The sequence below is a fragment of the Jaculus jaculus genome, chromosome 3, assembly GCF_020740685.1.
Source record: "Jaculus jaculus isolate mJacJac1 chromosome 3, mJacJac1.mat.Y.cur, whole genome shotgun sequence".
NCBI classification, from domain to species: domain Eukaryota; kingdom Metazoa; phylum Chordata; class Mammalia; order Rodentia; family Dipodidae; genus Jaculus; species Jaculus jaculus.
The window spans coordinates 173478109-173497178 of NC_059104.1; the positions used below are offsets into that span (position 1 = coordinate 173478109).

At 40.6% G+C, this 19070-nt stretch overlaps 2 protein-coding genes across 2 annotated transcripts; both read left to right on the top strand.

The window, feature by feature from the left end:
• The first annotated feature begins 4095 nt into the window (after positions 1–4095).
• LOC101604989 (olfactory receptor 2AG1-like) lies at positions 4096–5046 on the top strand. The gene has a single exon (XM_004650711.3). It carries the CDS (start codon positions 4096–4098, stop codon positions 5044–5046), a length of 951 nt encoding a protein of 316 aa, XP_004650768.2.
• A 9884-nt stretch (positions 5047–14930) lies between these two features.
• On the top strand, positions 14931–15881 carry LOC101604706 (olfactory receptor 2AG1-like). Its single transcript, XM_004650710.2, has one exon. It carries the CDS (start codon positions 14931–14933, stop codon positions 15879–15881), a length of 951 nt encoding a protein of 316 aa, XP_004650767.1.
• Positions 15882–19070: the final 3189 nt, after the last annotated feature.

Here is a 19070-nt window from a genome sequence, read left to right on the forward strand (position 1 = left end):
CATATTCTTAAAAAGCTTGACTTACTCACTTTATTTTTCCAGTTATTTCACTTGTTTTGTTTTTGAAAGAGAAAGAGAGAGAGAGAGAAAATGAATGGGCTCGCCAGGGCCTCAAGACACTACAAACAAACTCCAGATGCGTGCACCACCTTGTGCATCTGAGAAACAGAAACTGGCAAGGCGGCTCAGTGGTAAAGTGCTTGCTGTGCAATGATGAGGGCCTGATTCTGCATACCCAGCACTCATGTAAAAGCCAGGCAAGGTAGTTCACACTGCTAATTCCAGTGCTGCAGAGGACCCTGGGGCTCACTGTCTAGCCAACACGATGAGCTCCAGCTTCCATGAGACTTTGTTTCAAAATATAAGATGGATGCCAACTGATAAAGATCCTCACCTTTACCACTGAGCTACCTGGCCAGTTTCTGTTCCTCAGAGGTTTAAGATGTCACCCACGTGTCCTATCACTGCTCTTGACAATGCTGCCATTGTCATCCAAATGTCTTTACATAATAATAAGTTGGGTTTCTTTCTTTACTCTGAAATGTTTAAGAGATTTTAATTAGTATTGACCCTCCATAACTAGTGCTGGGTAGATTTCATTTCAATTTCCCACTCAATACTTGGGAAATTGAGCTGTGTCTCTAAGTATGTCCGGCAGACAACAGTCACACGAAAACGTGAACATGCACCTAAGCTGCACTGGGTTGCCAGAGGTGAATAAAGAGAAGATCTCACGTCTGCAGACTACACACAGATCAGACATAGGAAATTCGAAACAGTACTACAACATGAGAAGACCGCAAATAAGAGAAGGAGCGTTTCACACACACTCTGAAGCCCCACCGCATGCTTTGGAACATGGAGGTGGCTCTGCAGGTCTTTTTAGTTAGAAATTTGAAATGGGTCACTTTTTTCTTTAGGATTAAATAGAAATTTAAACTAGTCAGGTGCTTCAATCCCAGTACTTGGTACCCTAATGAAGTTGGATCTTGCATTCAAGGTAGACAGAGACCTTGAGCCTCAGGCTTGGTTTAACAGTAGAAAGACTCTTGGAAAGCAATCCAGGAAACACACCCAAGAGGATTCATTAACATTCTATTCCTGGACCAGAGTTTCCAACAGAGGCCATTTCAGCTCGTAGATAAGTCCCTCTGAGATATACAGAAGCGAAAGTATAATAAGGCGGTCCTGGGATCAGAGGACATCAGCCTATTCCAGGACTAGGTAGGTTGCAGCTTAGCTCTAGCCTCAGGGACTATTAGGTGGGACCCAACAGGGCCCACTGGCCATCGTTTTGGGTTTCCACTTCCTCCCTCCACTTTGGTCTCTGCACTAAGATGGAAGCATTAATACAATAGCCTGCACATTTGGACCAAAGAATTTGGTTAAAATCTGCTGTCAAGCTACAGGAGATCCCACCATGCAACCTACTAGACAGAAAGAGTTTCTAGTCATTCTTCTCAGGCGTGAGAACAGGAAAGCCATGCTCTTGCTCCAGAGGAAGCTCCACAAAGACTGTGAGCTGCCTCGCTGTCCCCTGCCATCTCCAGAGCTCATCTGCAAATGAGATGAGAGTAAGGAACTGAAGAGCCATGCCATCTGGCACTAGATGGACTCCTGACATTCTTTGCCAACGTTGAAAACTTAACCAGTTGAGTACTGTTGGAGGAAACTACATCTTCCCTCCCTGTTGTTACTGTAATATCCTTGGTCTTTAAGCAACCCCTAAGGAAGCTGCATTGCAGGTGACTGGGCTTCTCACCACCTGAGGTAGGAAAACTGCCTTTTGATCAAAATCCACAGCTTCTAGGCAGTGTCTGAAAACCCGAACTACTGCATGTGTTAGATTCTCTAATGCTTGAAGCTTCATTGCCCATTGAATCTCCCTGGTTTTTTAACTATTATATCTTTTTAAATATTAAAAGAATATTAGAGTTGATAAAGAATAATTTTAATTTAATTTAATTTGTTTGAGAGATAAAAGCGGCAGAGAGAGAGGGAGAGAGCATGCCAGGGCCTTCAGCCACTGTAAACAAACTCCAGATGCATGCACCACCTTGTTCATCTGGGTTACGTGGGTCCTAGGGAATCAAACTTGGGTCCTTTTGCTTTATAGGCACGTGCCTTAACCACTAAGCAATCTCTAGAGCCCTTGGTAGAAATCTAAACTATCTTTAGACCTTATGGGATCAGTGGCTTCTGATATATATATTTGGATTGTTCATGTAAGGTCTCATTCTAGCCTAGGCTGACCTGGAATTCACTATGTAGCATCAGGGTGGCCTCAAACTCACAGCAGTCCTCTTGCCTCTGCCTCTTGAGTGCTTGGATTAAATGTGTTTCACCATGCCCAGCTCTAGTGATGCATTTTGACATCTATCAGATAGATGATGCCTGCCTCCCAAAAGTCTGTGTAAGAATGCTGCATGTTTTTGTACCTTTTAACTGTTAGGTTACTACTGTCCCTCAAGAAGGTTAAATGGAATTAACAAAGTCTTCCCCCCTCTCTACCATATATCATATACATGTTTTATAGAAGTACATTTCATTCTTTTATTTTTACCTATTTAATTTCATGATCAAGGCCAGCTTTATCTTTCTTGGTCCATGAGTCACAGCACTTCTCCTGCCATTCTTAGACCCCTGCCTCTGTTGGCATTTCCTTGAGTTTGGTACCAGGTACCATCTTCTTCCCCATCCCCATGTTCCTTCTTTCTAGTGCAAGTGCTCTGGACTTACAGGATGAGTTGGTGATAGGAGTACTGGAGCTAACTATAAAACAAAATAGCTCTTCTCTTGCTCCCTTTGTTCATTTTATGCAAACAAATACAGGCTCATTTTTCTGGAAGGTGCCTCATCTATTACATTTCTGTGCACTGCATTATTATGTAGTAAAATCACACACACACACACAGAAACACAATAAACATACTTACTTTGATTCTAATAATGTAACTCTAAAAGCAACACATTACTGGGCTGAAGAGATGGCTTAGCCATTAAGTCACTTGCCTTTTAAGCCTAAGAACCCAGATTTGAATCTTCAGTACCCATGTAAGCCAGATGCACAACATGGTGCATGTATCTGGAGTTCCTTTTCAGTGGCTGAAGGCCCTAATATGCCCACTCTCTCTCTCTGTTTACTTCTTTCTCTTTCTGAAATGAATAAAAATTATTTTGAAGCAACATATTCTAAAACACAATAATGCCTAGTTTCAATCTAGAATCCTTACAGACTCATGGAGATTATGGGGCTGACTAACAGATGTAACTGGCACAGCCAGACTTGTGCTTTTCCAATGACACTTGTGTCTGTAGCATTAAGTGAAACAAACAAATGAATATAGAGAAAAGGGTGGGCAGGATGGTCCATGTCTGCAATGCCAGCACTTGAGAGGCTGTGGCAGGAAGCTTAGAAGTATGAGAAAACACTGGGATACAAAGAAAGAGCATTTTTTTTTTAAAAAAAACAAGCAAATGGTAAAATATGAGAAAAGCACCTTTATTGAAAATATATTTGTGTGCCAGCTGGGAATTTCATATTCAAAACATCTATGCAAAAAACTAAATAACATTACTTTAAAGTGCATGCATTTCTGAATACTTCTCTCTTTCTTTCTCTCTCTTATTTGGTTTTTCAAGGTAGGGTCTCACTCTAGCCCAGCTGATCTAGAATTCACCATGTAGTAGTCTCAGGGAGGCCTCAAACTCTCCTCCTACTTCAGCTTCCCAAGTGCTGGAATTAAAGGTGTGCACCACCATGCTTGGCTTCTGAATTGTCCCTGAGTATTATGAGAGACAATTTAGTGTTTCAGAAATGACAGTTATTTGGGTTTAATGTACTGAATAATGCTTTCCTGAGGCGATCTCTTGATGTGTAGCTCTTGCTTTGGTTCACATTTTCTATTTAAATTGATTTTTTATCAAGATATAATTACGTGTAAGAAATTTGGGATATAAGTGGGAAGATGTTATTTTACTGGCCTCATGCTGATGCCCAGGGCATTTAGTTACAGAAATTGGGGCCTGTATTCTTTAGATCCACTGAGCCAACTGTTTTCCTCTGTTCCTAGGCAAGTAAAGAAGCTACAAGGAATGGAGCTCTGGAACTCCACCTGGGCCAGTGGCTTCATCTTGGTGGGGATTCTGAATGGCAGTGGCTCTCCTGAGCTGCTCTGTGCCACAGTCACAGCCCTGTACCTGCTGGCCCTGACCAGCAATGGACTGCTGCTCCTGGTCATCACAATGGATGCCCGGCTCCACGTGCCCATGTACCTCCTGCTCAGGCAGCTCTCTCTCATGGACCTCCTCTTCACTTCGGTCGTCACTCCCAAGGCTGTCGTGGATTTTCTGCTCAGAGACGACACCATCTCCTTTGGGGGCTGTGCCCTTCAGATGTTCCTGGCACTGACACTGGGTGGTGCAGAGGACCTTCTTCTTGCCTTCATGGCCTATGACAGGTATGTGGCCATTTGTCATCCTCTGAACTATATGATCTTCATGAGTCCGAGGGTCTGCTGGCTCATGGTGACAATGTCATGGATTCTGGCATCTTTGAGTGCTCTGGGGTACACCATGTACACCATGCATTATCCCTTCTGCAATGCTAGGAAAATCGAGCACCTGCTTTGTGAGATCCCTCCCTTGCTGAAACTAGCCTGTGCAGACACCTCCCGATATGAACTCATGGTTTATGTGATGGGTGTGACTTTCCTAATGCCCCCTCTTGCTGCTATATTGGCCTCCTACACACTAATTCTGTTCACTGTGCTCCACATGCCCTCAAATGAAGGAAGGAAGAAAGCCCTTGTTACCTGTTCTTCACACCTGACTGTGGTTGGGATGTTTTATGGGGCTGCCACATTTATGTATGTCCTGCCCAGCTCCTTTCACAATCCCAAGCAAGACAATATCATCTCTGTTTTCTATACAATTGTCACTCCAGCTATGAACCCCCTCATCTACAGCCTGAGGAATAAGGAAGTTCTTGGGGCTTTGAAACGGGTCCTTGGAAAATGCATGTTGACAACACAATCTACATTGTAGGCAGTTCTTTCTTTTAAAAATATTTATTTATTTATTTGCTAGGTGTAAGAGGAGAGGAGAGAGAAAGAGAGAGAGAGGGCAGGAGAGCAAGAGAGCAGAGGAAAGGGTAGGAGAGGAGAAATAAGAGACGAGAAGAGAAGAGAAGAAAAGAGAAGAGAAGAGAAGAGAAGAGAAGAGAAGAGAAGAGAAGAGAAGAGAAGAGAAGAGAAGAGAAGAGAAATGAATAGGCATACTAGAGCCTCTTGCCACTGCAAATGAATTCCAGACACAAGCTTTGTGCATTTGGCTTTCTGTTGGCACTGGTCAATTCAACCCAGGTTGTAAGCCCTTACAAACAAAAGCCTTAACTGAGCCACCATTTTAGGTAGTACGAATAGCTATGTTTTAAAATTAATTCCTCCTCAAATCAAAGTATGTCTCCGATGAATAAAATATGGATGGTGAAATCTTCAAAGTATAAAGAAGTATGGGAACGTAAATATCCTTGTTAAATGTTCTTTAAATCTCATGTGGTATTTTATAGACCTGATTCATACTCCTTAAAATTATCCGTACTCCCTTTAAATATAAATTCTACTCCCTAAAAGGCAGACGAAATGGCTGAACTTTCAACAGGCCCTTAGAGGGAACAACTGAACCACAAGACACTGGAGAGGGCATGATGAAGGCCAACCTTATTATTCTACAGCTTCCCTCCCTCCCTTTCCCCCCCTCTTCCCTCTAATTCTTGTATATTAGTTATCTTTTTCTTCCTTTTCTTAGAGGGCACTGACCTGTAACTCCCAGTGCCAGCATGTGGCTATCATCCACAATGAGCTTTTGATCAGAGAGACCTACAAGGTTTCCTAAAAGAAAGACAGATTTCTGTCTGAGTACTTGATGACCCACCAAAGGTTAGTGGTAAGACCCTACTTATGAAGACACTGTATGTGGTCAACACGTAAAATGGAATGGCATGGCTAGAAGCTGGAAGAGAGTCAGTCCCCAAACAGTCAGCGTGTCTAATGCCAGAGGGTGCTACATGGGTGACTGGGGGAAAATGACGAATATCTGTTCAAGCATCTAACCTACTTAGCAGCAAATAACCTGTTGTGATGCCCACACAAGTGCAATAGTGGCACACAGCCATGGAGGGGGGAACCAACTGCTTTTGATATGGCCAACTGATCCCATCAGTGGTACCAGACCCATAACTGGAGATGGGAAACAAGTCAGAACCATATCCAAACATAAGCCCACTCTCCATTATCAAGCTACCATCAATAGTGGGCTACAAGAGGGCCTATACCTATTAAATTCTCTATTAAAAAAGTAAGGGTTATCTCATTTGTCCTGGTGCTAACTTACTCTCTGTTGGAGAATCTGCTCCTTTTCAGATAGATGTAGATCCTAAGAAGAGAGCCACCCCATCATACCTCAAAAGGGCCCCGGCTGAAACTAAGGAAAATTGGCAAAACAAGCAAGGGTGCTGTTTTCCTGGTGAACCAGATATCAGCACAAGGGTGAAGGAGATCAACACAGAGAAAAATAAACTCCTACCAAATCAGAGAGCCAGAGATCCAGAGGCCCCCAACACCTCATCACCGAAGCAGACCAAAAATGGCTCAGAAAAATTTTGCGGAAGAGGGGCAGAAAGAATGTCAGAGCCCCATGTTGGGTCATGATATGCAGAGACATTTATCCTACCCATAACTGTGGGCTAACTCTGCAATGCATGACCCATATACCTCAACAAGGAGAGGCCAGGGGGAGGGGGTAGGTCACAGATGAGCCTAATAATGGTACCAAACTGTCTTTGCTGAATACAAAACATTGATAAAAAAAAGAAAGAAAAAAATTAGTCCCCATTTTCCAATGCAGCTGCTTAGATTAGAGATTTTAAAAGGTATCCTCAATTTGGACCTGACTCCTTCACTTCTTAGTCCATATTGGACCAATTTATCCAACAGAAAAAAAAATAATTTCAAGAAGGTACACTAATTAAGGCTCAGATTCTTGACATTTGCACAAATTTTAAACCCACTAGTCTTGCTAAAAAAAATGATATTAACCATAGGAATTCCAGTTTGTAGAATTTTGAAGCATGTTCAGTCTTTCCTTCTTTCCAAGTAACAACCGTTATGGATGCTCAAAAAGATGTCTTTACTTGGATTGTGCATGCACACGCACATGTGTGTGTGTGTTTGTGTGTGTGTGTGTTTGTGTGTGTGTGCACATCTATAATATTTGAATGTTATTATTGTTTGTTAAAATGTGCTAACATGCTTCCTGTTTTTATTAAGCCTAAATAATATAACCTAACTGCTTTGTTTATAACACTGAAAGAATTTTAAGTTGATCATCTAGAAGTTGAAAATAGAACAGGATTACCAGAGGCTGAGGAGAGTTGGGGGTGAGGGAGAAGAATGAGGGCGTACTGTACTGATCGGTGGGCTGTGAGTTATGGCTGGATAGGAGCAGTAGGCGCTGGTGTGCTATCACCCTGTTGTTATGGTACAAAACAATAATGCATAGCAAATTTTTATTTTTATTTTTTTAAATTTTTATTAACATTTTCCATGATTATAAAATATATCCCATGGTAATCCCCTCCCTCCATAGTAATTTTTGAAAAGTTAGAAGTTTGATAATTTTCACTACAAAGATAAATATCTGAGGAGATAAATATATTTAATTTTTTAATTTGATTTAATATTTAATTTGATTTAAATATTATACAATACATACATATATGGAAATAAAACATGGTACACCATTAATATATAAAACTTAATGTTTTTATGTACCATTTGAAATAAGTATAAAAATATTCTTTTTAAACATTAATAAATATTAGTATGCTAGAAGAAGGCAAAAATCTCCTTATCCAGAAATAAACTACACATTTGCATGAATTTTCTTCTAATTTTTTTTAATGCAGGCATTAGTTGTGCTGAATTCATATCTTCAAATAGACAATTTTACTACCTGTTGGTCCACAGTGACATGTATTTTCCTCTACAGTGTACGACGATAGCGTAGAGCAATCGAGAAGAGCCTCTGGTCACTTGTCACAACACAGGGGTCCAAAGTCAATGCAGCTTAGTTTCTTATACAACTCTGAACATGGTCTGTTTCACAATTCTGTAAGTAATAAGTTCAGAGACAAAAATGATTTTTTTCATGTGAGAGCCAAAGGAAAGGTACCACTCCTTACATAAAACTGTCTGGACAGAAATTGGCCTCGATATCCAAAACCTCACAGTGCCTAAGAATACCTACACAAGACCCTCATAATAGGAAAAAAAGATGATGACATCAAATTAAAAGAGAGACTAATGGAGAGAGGGAGGGGACATGATGGAGAGCAGAGTTATGAAGGGGAAAGTGAGGGAGGGGAGGGAAATACCATGGTTTGTTGTCTGTAAGTATAGAAGTTGTCAATAAAAAAATATATATGTCTTAAAAAAAGATTTTTTTCATGTTGTGAGGACTGTTACATAACTGCAGGATACTTAGTGAGATATTTGAAATATGGGTTATGTCATAAAACTTAACTATTACATGATTGGAAATTCTAAGTGGTGGTATATTATGTTAATGTTGGTAGTGTAGCTAGCTGTTTCATCACTATTGAATAATTAATGTTTTTGTGTGCTTATATTAATAAGAATGTCAGTCTCTTAGGTATGAGACCAATGTTTTCCCTTAAGAAAATTTTTATGAATGTCTTTATGCAAGTCAAGGTTTAAAATCAACCTCTTATTCTTGATACTAAAGGACAAATTGATTTTCCAAAAATATTAAACATTTCATGCAAAAACCTGCATAATTTTCCATTTGCATATTTATACTCTTTTATAAGTTCAAGTTTGAGGACATGGTATTTTATTATATCCATGGCAATAGCTTCTTTTCAAATTTGTCATTTTAATATCTATGGTATGGATTTTTAAGCAGGGAAGTTAAAAATGTCTGCATGGTTAAAGATACTCATGTTTTCTTCAGATGATTTTACTGTTAGGATAACATTTCCATGGTTTACTTAAGTGTCAATTTTTATTTTTGTATGTTCATTTATATTTTAATTTGGAATAAATTTCTAATTTATTTGAGTATGTACAAACTGGTACGGCTTGGGACTGGGGAAGTGGCTCAGAGGTTGAAGGCATTTTCTTGGAAAGCCTGCTAGCCCAGGGTTGGCTCTCTAGACACTACATAAAGGCAGATGCAAAGTGGCCCATGTGACTGGAGTTTGTGGTAGCAAGAGACCCTGGTGAGGGCCCATCTGCATACACACCCCCAAATCCATACATGAATAAACAGTTAATAAAACTGCAAGACTTGACTTTTCCTTCGGTTGTTTCTTTCCTAAAACATTTCTAAAAATCCTCCCAGTTCCCATTTATTTGTTCTACATTCTTCTTTATTTTTAGTTTGTTGGAGTGTATCTTAAACTACTGGTAGATAGTAACAGATCATCTCTATATAGGCTAACTTCTCAGTTCTAACATCTTTCTCCTCTTCATTCCCCTCTTCATTCTTTCTGGAGATATTTAATCTTATTCTCTATTTTTTAAAAATCCACTGGCAATGGGATCATGAGTACAATCACCTTACAAAATAATTTGTAATATGGGCTTTTTATAAGAGTCAACCTTGCTTATCAGAAGAAAATAGGCTGTTCCAGTTCTAAACCTACTTATGTCCACTTAGGATTAATATTTGTCATCTTTGGTCACATCTTGTCCACTCTTCACTTAAAACGGAACATTCAGCCACAGAACTCTTCATGCCTCCCACCCACCTGCATCTCTCCCTAATGATTTATACTGTTTTCCATCATTTCACTGCCTATCAACTGCTAACCTTCACCAGTACCCTGGGGCTCAATGGTACTGATGTCCTCCAAATTTTCCTACTGCACAATCATTTTGTCCTGAAACTCTTTCTTCCATTTTCTTGGATGATAATCACACACACAAAAAAACAAATGCATTCCTTTGTTCCATCATAAGCACTTCCCAGAAACCCATCCATCACTTTCACTTATTGTCTCAGTTTGTTCAGTTTCTCTTCATAGAAAAAAGTCACAAAAGGAGTTTCTTTTTTAATTATTTATTTATTTCTCTTTGTTGACCAGTTAGTATACATGGCTAGGGATATAAAACATTTCCTGTGTACATTTCTTAATTTTGCTGAGGGTTGAGTATGATTCTAGAAAGCAAATTGAATCCTGCTATATTTGGGTTTTCCTTCTTTTCTCTCTCTCTCTTCCAACAATGACAGTGCATGGTCTCAAAAAATTAGAAAGGTCCAGATATAAATAGTAACTTAAAGTTCTTGCTGTATTTAAAAAAGTCATGTGGCCCTTTCCATGTATGAGCTGCTAGACATGACATCTGTAGTTTTTGTCATATTCCAATCTCATGGAAATTAACATACTTTATTATGTAAATATACATTAGGCAATGCTATTATTTATATCTGTCTTAACATAATTTAAATTGCATTGTGTCACTGGAAATATTTTAAAGGTTCTCTATATTCACATTGCCTGTGATAATGTTTCTTTAAAGTTTGTATACATCAGATGTATATTTTCAGTTTGGCATAAGCTACTGTTGTAATTTTTCTTGGCTTTTTGTTCATCAAGAATTTTCTGAAGGAATGGTAACTTATCAAGGATTGTGAATAAACATGTTTTTACATTTAAAAATTGCTGCTAGAATTTTGATTAGAATTGTGTTGAATCTGTAAATTGCTTTTTTTCACCATATTAATTATTCTGATCTGTGAGCATGGGAGGTCTTTCCATCTTCTACCCTCTTCCATTTCTTTCTTCAGGGTTTTTAGGTTTCTGTTATATAGCTCTTTCATTTACGTGGTTAGGGATATTCCAAGATATTTAATTTTGTGGTGGTTATTTTAAAAGAGAACAGCAACATCACTCAAGAGTAAAAACACTGCACTCTTGAGAACAGCTGGAAGGTAAAAATTTCCCTGCACACACCCTGCTACAAATCCAAATCTGAAAACATGAGCAGCGTCTCCCTCCTGATCAGAGAAGCTTCTCTTTTCAGATGGTGGTGACCACTGAGGAAACTCAAAAAGTCACCAAAGTGCTGAGAAGTTACAACACTAAGTGAGACATCTCTGTTATACTCTCCATGGTTCAGGGACCATTGTGGAGGAGATGGTGGAAAGAATGTAAGATTCACTGGGCATGGCGGTGCACGCCTTTAATCCCAGCACTCGGGAGGCAGAGGTAGGAAGATTGCTGTGAGTTTGAGGTCACCGTGAGACTACGTAGTGAATCCCAGGTCAGTCTGGGCCAGACTCTACCTCGAAAAACAAAACAAAACAAAACAAACAAACAAAAAAGAATTGTAAGAGTCAAAGGAAGGAGAGGAGTGCTTTGTAACCAGATACAAGGGGGCCATGGTAATTGTGACCTCACAGGGGCTAGTGCTACCTAGATAAGACCTGCATGATAGGTGGGTAAAAAATGGGGACATAAAAACAGAAGAGAGGCCAGTTAAAAAGAAGGGGTTCAGTGGAGGAGGATTAGGAGAGGAAAACAGGAGGGTTATGGAATGGGATTATGATTATATTGTCTGTATGTATAGAAATTGTCAAAAAAAGGATTTAAAAATTTGTTTATTTTTATTTATTTATTTGACAGAGAGAGAAAGAGGCAGAGAGAGAGAGAGAGAGAAAGAGAGATAATGGGTGCGCCAGTGTTTCCAGCCACTGCAAACGAACTCCAGACCTGTTTGTCCCCTTGTGCATCTGGCTAACGTGGGTCCTGGGGATTTGAGCCTCAAACCGGGGTCCTTAGTCTTCACAGGCAAGTGCTTAACCACTAAGCCATCTCTCCAGCCCAATAAAAAGGATTAAAAAGTATTTTATTTATTTGAGAGAGATAGAAAAAAGGCAGATAGAGAGAAAGAAAGAGAGAGAGAAAATGGGAAAGAGAATGGGCACACCAGGTCCTCTATCCACTGCCAACAACTCTAGAAACATGCGCCATCTTGTGCAGCTAGCTTATGTGGGTACTGGGGAATTGAAACTGGATTCTTAGGCATCACAGGCAAACAACTTAACAGCTTAGCCATCTATCTCTTCAGCCTCCTTTAACAAATTTTTTTAATAAAAAGGTTTTTAAAGCCGGGCGTGGTGGCGCACGCCTTTAATCCCAGCACTCGGGAGGCAGAGGTAGGAGGATCACCGAGAGTTCAAGGCCACCCTGAGATTCCATAGTGAATTCCAGGTCAGCCTGAGCCAGAGTGAGACCCTACCTCAAAAAACCAAAAAAAAAAAAAAAGGTTTTTAAGGAAAAATAATAATTTAATAATCTATTTTTAATTGAGTCTCCAAAATTCTAGTACTATGTGGATTTATTTTTAATTTTCCACTCAATACTTGAAAAATTGAGCTGTGTGTCTCTTTTCAAAAACATGGCTGGCAGACAACAGTGTCACCAAATGTGATCACCCACATAACCTGTATTGGGTTGTCAGAGTTCAAGGAAGGGAAGATCCCATGGACTTGCTACACATACGGGTCATATGAATTAGACCTAGTCTAGGCCAAGAGGGCCATAAATAAGGGAAGCAGCATCCCTCAGGAGCTGGGAACTCCACCTCATGCTCAGAGGCACAGAGGAGGCTGGCCACATAAGGAACCTCTGCAGGTCTTTTCAGTTAGGAATTTGGAAATGAGTCTTGCCTCCCTTAGGTTTAAGGAGAAACCTAGACTTTCCATGTGTGGTTGTGGTTGTGTGTGATGATAGTTGCAGTACACGGGAGCCTAAGCAGTTTGGATCCTTCCTTGAAGGGGGAGAGAGAGTCTTTCCTCTGGCTTCAGACCTCATTTGCCAACAGAAAAGCTCTAGCAAAGCAGAGGAGGGAACTCACCCAAGAGGATTCATTAGCATCTTATTCCTGGAGCAGCATTTCCAAGAGAGGCCACTTCAGCTGAGAGATAGTCCCTCTGAGGATATGCAGAGGAGAAAGCAGGGAGAGGAGGTCATGGGATCAGAAGACAGAGCAGCTTACTGCAGGACTAGGTGGTTCTTGGCTTAGTGCTAACCCCAGGGACATTTAGGTGGGGCACAACAGGGCCTTTGGGCATCTCTTTTCATTTCCACTTCGTACATGAAGCTCTGGTCTTTGCACCCAGATGGCAGTATTAATAAAGCAGCCTGGTCGTCTGCAGGCAAGAATGCACTCTGAAAGCTGCTGCCAAGCTAAAGGTCCCTCCTGAAGCCTGTCCAGCAGAAGCCGTTTCTACCCATTCTGCTCAGGTGCTAGATTAGGAAATTCATCTTTGTGTTCCAGAGGAAGCTAGCCAGAGACTGCCAGCTGCCTGGCCGTGCCCCTGCCACCTCCAGAGCACATCCGCAGATGAGAGGAAGGAAGAGAAGAGCCATCCCTTCTGGCTTGAGCTATACATCTGATATCCCTCACCAACCTTGATGACTTAGCCCGTTGAGTACTGGTAAACAAAACCTCTTCTTCCCTCCCTGCTTCTGTAATAAGATCTTCAGAACTCAAGAAATCCCTAAGGAAGCTGTGGTGAGCAGAAATCCAGGATCCTAACACCTGAGTTAAGGGAACTGTGTCCCCCTTTTTGAGAAATACACTGCATCTGTCCATGTTAAATCAAAAACTAACAGTCCATAGCAAAGGCTTAGCATTTAAGTTACTGTGACTATAAGATTCTCTGATGGTTTGGCCTCCAATGATCATGGAATTTCCCTGTTTTTATTTGTTGACAATGAACAGATAATCAGTTAACACTGTTTAAAAAAAAAATGCCTGCACTGCACAGGCATGCATTGCGTCATTATATGGGAAAGCAAGTATACAATCAATATTAACAATTATCCTAAAGGCTTAGTTTTAACATAAACCAACACTTTCTCAAACATTCTGTTGCCTAGTTTTTGTCTATAATCCTCTCTTGGGCTCTTGGGGAATGTTGGACTGATTAATGAAAGTAACTGAAATAGACAAACTTGTGCTCTTTCATTGACACTTGTATCTGTAGCCTGGAGTTCAACAAACAAATGTGGCCTTTATAAATGTAGAGAAAATGCTGGGCAATGTGAGATCCCAGCCCTTGGCAGAATGATGTTTCAGGATCATGAATCTGAGTAGAGCCTGGGATACATAGAAAGAGTCCTTCTCAAGACAAAGGAACAAACATACAAGAAAACATAGAAAAAGAAATTTCTAAATATTTATATCTCTACACTAGTTGGGAATTTCATATTTAAAACATGTCTATGCAAAGAATCATCTTGTTGAAGCCAATAGGCAAATGTTACACTAAATTGCATGCATGTCTGAATGGCTGTAATTTATTCTTAAGGTAGATAAGTTAATATTTATTGAATGATAATTCTTCAGATTCAATGTCATGAAATATTTTCATGAAGCAACCTCTTGGTCATACCTCTTTACAGTTTAGGGGGATTTTTCAATATTTCATTTTTATTTATTTGTTTGAGAGAGAGAATAAGGAAGAGTAAGAAAGAGAGAGAAAGAGAGAGAGAGAGAGAGAATGGTGTGCCAAAGCCTCCAGCCACTGCAAATGAACTCCAGATGCATGTGCCACCTTGTGCATCTGGCTTATGTGAGCCCTAGGGAATTGAACCGAGATCCTTTGGCTTTGCAGGCAAGCACCTGAACCACTAAGCCATTTCTCCAGCCCTAGAGGGATCTTTTTATCAATATATAATTAAAGGTCAGACATTTGGAAATCATGAAGTAATTTTATCAGTGGGTAAGATATTATCTTACTGGAATCATGTTGTGCATGATATGTTATAAAGCAACAGTCATTTGTCACTAAATTTACTGTGCCATTTGTTTCAGAGAAGTAACAAAGTTCACAAAATGGAGCTCCAGAACTCCACCTGGGCCAGTGGCTTCATCTTGGTGGGGATTCTGAATGGCAGTGGCTCTCCTGAGCTGCTCTGTGCCACAGTCACAGCCCTGTACCTGCTGGCCCTGACCAGCAATGGACTGCTGCTCCTGGTCATCACCATGGATGCCCGGCTCCACGTGCCCATGTACATTCTTCTCGGGCAGCTCTCTCTCATGGACCTCCTCCTCACATCGGTCATCACCCCCAAGGCAATCATGGATTTTCTGCTCAGAGACGACACCATCTCCTTTGGGGGCTGTGCCCTTCAGATGTTCTTGGAACTGACACTGGGTGGTGCAGAGGACCTTCTTCTTGCCTTCATGGCCTATGACAGGTATGTGGCCATTTGTCATCCTCTGAACTACATGATCTTCATGAGTCCGAGGGTCTGCTGGCTCATGGTGGGCATCACGTGGATCGTGGGAGCCCTGAGTGCCCTTGTGTATACCATATACACCATGCACTATCCCTTCTGCGGCTCCAGGAAGGTCAAGCACCTGTTCTGTGAGATCCCGCCCCTGTTGAAGCTGGCCTGCGCAGACACCTCCACATATGAACTCATGGTTTATTTGATGGGTGTTGGATTTCTAATTCCTCCTCTTGCTGCCATCTTGGCCTCTTATACGCTAATTCTCTTCACTGTGCTCCACATGCCCTCAAATGAGGGCAAGAAAAAAGCCCTTGTCACTTGTTCTTCCCACCTGACTGTGGTTGGGTTGTACTATGGGACTGTAACATTCATGTATGTCCTGCCCAGTTCCTTCCACAATCCCAAGGAAGACAATATCATGTCTGTTTTCTACACAATTGTCACTCCAGCTTTGAACCCCCTCATCTACAGCCTGAGGAATAAGGAAGTTCTTGGTGCTTTTAAGAAGGTCATTGGAAAATGTATGTTGACAATACACTCAACCTCCTAGGTAGTACTAATTGCCAGCCACCTTCTAAAGTAATTCTTTAAAGTCACAGGATTTCTCCCATCAATTCATTACTCATAGTAAATCCTTGAGGTTATTGGGTAATATGGGAATTTATTTCTTATATCTTTCTAAGTATGAGTCTTTAAGGATGCTATAACACATATCATTGTTTAGATCTTGTTTGTATATGTGTGTGTATATACAACTATACTACTTAAGGGGTTGCTAATTATTTTCTCATTTTAATGGTAAAATGAAATAGCATTATAACAGCTTTGTTTACAACACTAAAATAAGTTAAAGTTGACATAGATATTAAAAGTGTAATAGTGGCTATCAGAAGCTGAGGATAGTTGGGTGTTAAGGGGGATATATAGGAAAATACTAACCAGGAGGCATTGAGTTAAGGTTCCATACATCAAGGGATTCTGGTGTACTAGTGCACAGTGAGGTGACTGCAGATAACAGTAATGCAGAGTGCATTTTGAAAGATTTGAAAGAAGAATTTTGAAACTTTTTATCACAAATAAATGTTAAATATTTGAGGACTTAAACATATTCAATCTTATCAAAATAATATACAATGAAAGCTGGAGAGATGACTTAGTGGTGAAGTCTATGAAGCCTAAGGACCCTGGTTGGACTTCTTGGTACCCACATAATCCAGATACACTAGGGGGCACATTCATCTGTAGTTCATTTGCAGTGACTGGAGGTCTTGGCATGCCTCTTCTCTTCTCTTCTCTTCTCTTCTCTTCTCTTCTCTTCTCTTCTCTTCTCTTCTCTTCTCTTCTCTCCTCTCTCTCTCTCTTTTTCTGACTGTCGCTCTGTCTCTCACTCTCAAATGAAATAAACTAATATTATAAATAAACTAATATTAAAAAATGAATGCATGTTTGCAGACACAACATGCTATACCATTAATATATAAATTTTTACGTTTTTAAAAAATTATTTCATTTTTGGTGAGTTTTGAGTGTCCTCAGTGTGTGTTGTCTTCTCCCTGGAGCTGGTCATCAGATTAGCAGTGAAAGCAGAACTCATGTTTAAATTGCCAATTCCTCTGTAATTTCTCCTGGACCCTAGCAGAGGTGCTAGAGGTGGCTTATCTTGTGCTAGGCAGTCAGCTATCATTTCTTATTGTATTGATGGATCTTTGTTCTCCCAGGTTTTTCTGCCAACTGCAACCAAAAAAAGCAATAACAACCAAACTATAGAAACATATTCTCCAATTCAAAGTGAGGTGAGCATGGGTTAAAAGGGATAAGTATAGTTATTTATTATTATTATTTATTTATTTGAGAGTGACAGACACAGAGAGAAAGACAGATAGAGGGAGAGAGAGAATGGGCGCGCCAGGGCTTCCAGCCTCTGCAAACGAACTCCAGACGCGTGCGCCCCCTTGTGCATCTGGCTAACGTGGGACCTGGGGAACCGAGCCTCGAACCGGGGTCCTTAGGCTTCACAGGCAAGCGCTTAACCATTAAGCCATCTCTCCAGCCCTAGTATAGTTATTTTGATGGATGTAGCCTCTCTTCTTAGTCAAAGACTAGTGGGATATTTACTTTGGAGTCTCTGGCCATCATATCCATGAGACTCTGACTTTGTTCTCAGTACTATGTATGGGGTAGTGAAATGAACAAACAGTTCATAAAAGTAGAGACACAAATAGCCAATAGATATATATATTTTTTTAAATGTTCAGTATCACAAGATATGAGGGAAACACAAATGAAAATACTTTGAGATAAAATCTTACCTCAGTTAGAATAGGCATCATCAAGAAAACTAGTCCTGGAGATATGGCTCTGTGATTAAAGGCACTTGCTTGCCAAGCCTGACACTCTGGGATCTATTCCCCAGTATGCTACGTCCACGGCGACCTCGCCTGTGTAGCAAAGATGCCTCTACACTGGTAGAGAGCTGAGGACGGAGGGCCAGCGCTCCTCGGAGGGATGCCCCCGGTGACCCCTTGGCAGTCAGCTGCTGTCATGGTTCCTGCTGCCTATAAGAAGTCATGACGACCTAATTGCTGGCGCCAGTGGGCTATTTTCTGTGCTTTCTTTCTTTTCTGCTTTCTTCTGGCTGTTTGTCAAAGAACAGCTAGTTCTACGCTACGCTTACTGGTAATCATGCACACAATCAAAGTACAAGGAACAATTTGAGTATTGAATGTGCCCCTCCTATGATTAGGACAATGGAGGAATTGTATAACTCTACTAGGAATAAAAAATTAACTCTAGGACAGTTTTTAGATGGTGTAGAGTAGAAACAACTTATGATGACTGAAGACAATACTGATCCCGAGAAAGTGAAAGTAGAAATGTTAATCGGTTATGTTCATAAGAAGCATGACGATTCTGCAAAAAAGAAGTTACAAAAGTTGGGCATTCCCACCAGAACGCTTCCTGGGGGGTATGTTCAGTACTTGATCAAAGGCAGATGGTGGACTCCACCAAGGTGGACTCCCAGAGCTGGAAAATACCTAGATCCACTCCCTTATGAGGGAGGATATGATGAATTTGGTGACAGATGGGTAAGTTATGAAGGGAAAAGGAGGCTATGGCATTCTCTTCCATTTATGGAACGCTTAGCAAGGACACGTAAGCCTTGGTGCTTATACTCTAGATAAGAAAGAAAAGAATTCCTGGAAAGCATTAAACCAGCCTTAAAATATTGGTGGTCTTTTGGATAGAACCACTTTTATAATAAATATGAGGATTATATAAATAATCTAATAAGTGGAAAGAGATGGCTCTCTGCTCGGTTTATAAGAAATAAATAACCTATTGTTCACCTTACATCCCTTACCCCAAGCTTCTATTCATGTAAAGCTGTGGTCAGTAATGCGAGATGTCCTCCTTAAAAAAAAATGGGTACATTTCCTGCCTGATAAATATTACATGGGTACTTAGAATAAAACAATACTTAAGATTGTTTAGATTAATGATTTCTGAGATCACTTGTTGGCTTGCTAAGTTTCCTTGTTCAATCTGTATAAAACCTTCATGAAACCTTTAGTAAATTGCAGCAGCATATTCAACTTAGAGTGTGTCTGTCTGTCATTTCCTCGCTGAATCCCGAGTTCTCCTTGAGCCTTCGCCCTTGTTCTCCCTCGGTCCTGATCTCCCCGAGAGTCAGTCCGTGGCACCAGTACCCACGTAAAGCCAGATGCACAAAGTTGCACAT